Raw genomic sequence first — 3783 nt, 5'->3', positions numbered from 1 at the left:
TAGAGCCAACAGTCTTTCTGGTATATGTAATATGTGCACCTGGAAAAACACTTTTTTAAAAGTGAAAAAATCATAGAAATTAGTTTTTCTTTTATGATTTATGACATTATAACTTTGTCATTCTGCACAAAAGGCATTTTTGAGTTCTCTCTACTTCTATCCATGGCTGTGCTGTTTCCTTAGAGGTGCAGGACTTTATATTGTGGTTAAAAATGAGCCCACACTAGATGGTGTCTACAGCAAAATGCATCCAGAAATTGCTTCGAGTTTAGAGGGTTAAAGCTGCTCTTATCTATATGTTTTTAACTATTTTTCTTGGGGGGGAAATGGATGTCTTTATTTCCTGGCAATGCAGAGAATCAGCACAACTTTCTGTCTCTTTCAGCTCGTTGTTCTGGTTTTGCTGCTCCACAGATTTACTGTTTTACTCCGGTTACATCAACAGGCAGCGATTTTCAGCAAACAAACTCTAAAAGCAGCTTCTCCTCCACCAGCACAGCAAGAAGGAAGAGACTAAAATCAGAGTAAATATTGTTGAACTGTCAGGTGGCCAGATTCACTCCAAATAAACACTAATTCATTTCTGTGTCTGCAGCTGTTTCCTAACAAGTCCACCACATTAACTTTATTAGGAAAGGTCTGTGTGGTGTTGCAGCTGCAGCTTCTTCTGGCTGCACACATGTGGCCAAAACTCATCTGCCCGTCAGCTGCTGTTAGCGAGAACAGCGACACTGTCAGAGCAGATCTGAAATGAGCAGTAAATGAATACAGGTAAACAGAGTGCAGCTAACCGGCCAAAAAATAACTCACAGCAGATTTAAAGCCTTAAAGAAGCGCAGCCTTTGGAGAAACAGCGCTTATACCCGCGCTCTGCTTTGCATTTGGATTATTTCTACATGATGTGACCAGAAAGACAAAAGGGCTGATCTGTTGACACACATGTTCCATATGTGTCCAGGAGATTCCCAACAATGGGTCCTTTCACAGCAACACAGTCCGAGTTGTTCCAGCAGGAAAATCACATTAATGGTGGCGAGAGGGGACGACGAGCCAGCAGGCACGCTATCATGACTCTTTATCAGTTTAAATTATTCAAACCTCTGCTTTTAGTTCAGTGACGTCAAACCTCAGTTAAAAAAAAACACACACCGAGTTCCATTTGTGCGCTCAGAATAAATTGAGGCAAATTATCGAGTTACATTTCAATGACGGTATTGTTTGTGAGATTTTGCTTCTTAATAAATTGGAGTGAAACTAACCAAAAACAAGTGTTCTGTTGCTGAGGCGGCCGCCGTCCAGAGGACAGCTTCAGTATTTCCTTTCCTTTCTTTCTTTTTTGGTTGCGTGAGCCAGTGGTGATGGTGATTTAATGATTTCCTGTTTCTCCTCTGAGATGATTCCACCTGTCTGCACATGTTGTTGTTTAGCACATGAATTCATTTTCCAGCATATTTCTTGTTATTTTCTTTATTTTGGTGACCGAAAATCCCCTCAGAAGTGCCGTTATGGTTCTAATTATTGCTCTTTTTCGTCTTTGTGTCACATTTTAGACTGCGATAACGTGTTTAAATTCTTTTTTAAGCTGTAAATGAGCCTTACGTTAACAAATAAGGACTTTGTTTTTACGATGTTTTGTGTGGATGCTGTCCCGTGTGCAGGGCCTGAGCCCAGGATGTTATGATACCTACAACGCAGACATCGACTGCCAGTGGATCGACATCACAGATGTGAAACCTGGCAACTACATCCTCAAGGTTTGTCAGAAATACCAGACGACTTCCTTCTGAGACACGAAAACACTTTTAAAGAGTTGCGTTTCTCTGGAATCACATCGTGTTCAAACCGCTCACAGTCTGGGCTTTTTTGTTTCCTCGCTGCTCTGCCATCGATTCGTGTGTTTTTGTTCCCCGCGCAGATCAGCGTAAACCCGTACTACCAGGTCCCAGAGTCGGACTACAGCAACAACGTCGTGCGCTGCGACGTCCGCTACACCGGCAACTACGCCTACGTGTCGGGGTGTCACATGTCACCGTAAGTGTCTCGTCTGAGGTGATGCATTTCTCTTTCATATTCCTCATTAATTCTTTTGTTTTTTTTTCCAGATATTAAGAAACGATAGTCATCCACAGTGGAAGTGACGATGAAGAGGACTGCATATGAAAATTAAAGATTTTGTAAGACGTACATTCACTCTGTAATTTAAATACTCCCAGTTTAGAAGAAAAAAACAACAAAAACAAGTAGGAACCATGTGTTGTTATAGCGCCGGATAATGTTGAATTCTTCTTTTGCTTGTGTGGGAAAACACCGTTTAATCTTCTTACTGAAAAGCATATTCCTATCTCTACTTTTCTTTCCTACAGTTTTCGTTTCTTACTTCTGCTGGATTGTACTGTATGTTTGCATTTTGTGCCACTTGTAAGATAGTTAAAGAATAAAATCAGTGAAGTTTAGACAAAACACAAACATATATCAGCTCGAGGTGGAGTGCAGGACTTTTACGTATAAATGAACATCCGCTACGTTTAAATTAGGTGTTCATTGGAGCGATCGTAGTCTTGGAAAACGATAAATCATCAGTGCACATAGACACTGTTTGTGTAATTACTCTCACTGCCAGAAGGGGGAGACAAAAGTTCCGCTCTGCAGGTTTAAGTCACTACATCACATTTTAAAAAGGAACCAGGTGCTTTAAGGAAATTGTATTTGTCATATTTATATGCAACAGATGAAACTCTCTTTATTAAACATCTTTTGATGAAACTTACTTGAATAAAACTTTGTGATATTGTATTATTGTTTGAGACTAATTATTTTATTGAGGGGCTTCTCTGTCCTTGTCATGCCGCTGTTTCTTACATTTTTCTTTGTCTTATTGTTTTTGCACAAAATGAAATTTTAAAAACCTGCTTTTTGCATTTCGGAAAGGTTTAAATTGGGTTTAAAGGCAGGAGGCACCTTTTGTTGTTGAAAATTGAGGCCGTTTGCGTTTCCCCAATTTTCCCTTTGGGGTTTCAAATTGGTTGATTGGTTTTAAACCACCCCTAAGGTCCCCCAAGGTCCTAGAAAAATCTCCTCAAACAATCCCAAAGATAATCAAAAGGACACTAAAAAGATACAGAATGACACCAAAAGGGCAAACAAATGACCACAGAGATGCAAACCAACACAAATCACCCCACAGACAAACAAAGGGACACCAAAAAGACACAAAATGACCAGTCTGAAAACCACCCCACATGGCTGCAAAATCAAACCAGAGACACTCAAATGAATGCAGAGATACAAAACAACACTAAAGATACGCAAAACCACACCCAAGAGATACAAAACAACACTAAAAAGAGTATAAAAGCAACCCAAAGATAAAAACAATGGCATTGACAGGGGAAAAAATTAGCAAAGAGATGCAAAACAACACCCCATAAGACACAAAATGACCCCAAAGACACACAAAAAAACCCCATCAACCACCAAAAGGCAAACAAAATGACACCAAAAAGATGTAAAACAACCAGAGATGCAAAACCATCCCAAATTCATGAAAAATTACACTAAAAAAGACTAAACATGACACCAAAGAGATGCAAAAATGAAGGCAGCACGACCAAACCAACACAGAAACACCAAACCACGCTGAAGGGATACAAAACAACACCAAGGAGAAACAAAATGACCCCAAAGTCACACACAAAATACCACTAACTGCCCCCAAAAGGCAAACAAAAGGACACAGAAGAGATACAAAACACCAAGAGGTGCTAAACCACCCTAAATACATGC

General features: G+C 39.9%; 1 protein-coding gene across 3 annotated transcripts in view; it reads left to right on the top strand.

The window, feature by feature from the left end:
* loxa (lysyl oxidase a) overlaps nt 1-2793 on the top strand; it is an 8158-nt gene extending 5365 nt beyond the window's left edge. Inside the window, exons 5-8 of one of the 3 annotated variants that reach the window (XM_008302470.1) lie at nt 730-733; nt 1656-1754; nt 1916-2031; nt 2103-2793. In XM_008302470.1, the coding sequence (XP_008300692.1) occupies nt 730-733; nt 1656-1754; nt 1916-2031; nt 2103-2109 (226 nt within the window). In that variant the 3' untranslated portion in view covers nt 2110-2793. Of the gene's footprint in view, nt 1-729; nt 734-1651; nt 1755-1915; nt 2036-2102 lie in introns of those variants that run through there. The other 2 variants (XM_008302469.1, XM_008302471.1) reach the window with 2 other exon arrangements.
* Nucleotides 2794-3783: the final 990 nt, after the last annotated feature.

The sequence above is a fragment of the Stegastes partitus genome, unplaced genomic scaffold (assembly GCF_000690725.1).
Source record: "Stegastes partitus isolate 25-593 unplaced genomic scaffold, Stegastes_partitus-1.0.2 Scaffold1820, whole genome shotgun sequence".
NCBI classification, from domain to species: Eukaryota; Metazoa; Chordata; class Actinopteri; family Pomacentridae; genus Stegastes; species Stegastes partitus.
Note: the sequence above shows the minus strand (reverse complement) of the source record. Positions and strands in the feature narration are given on the sequence as shown.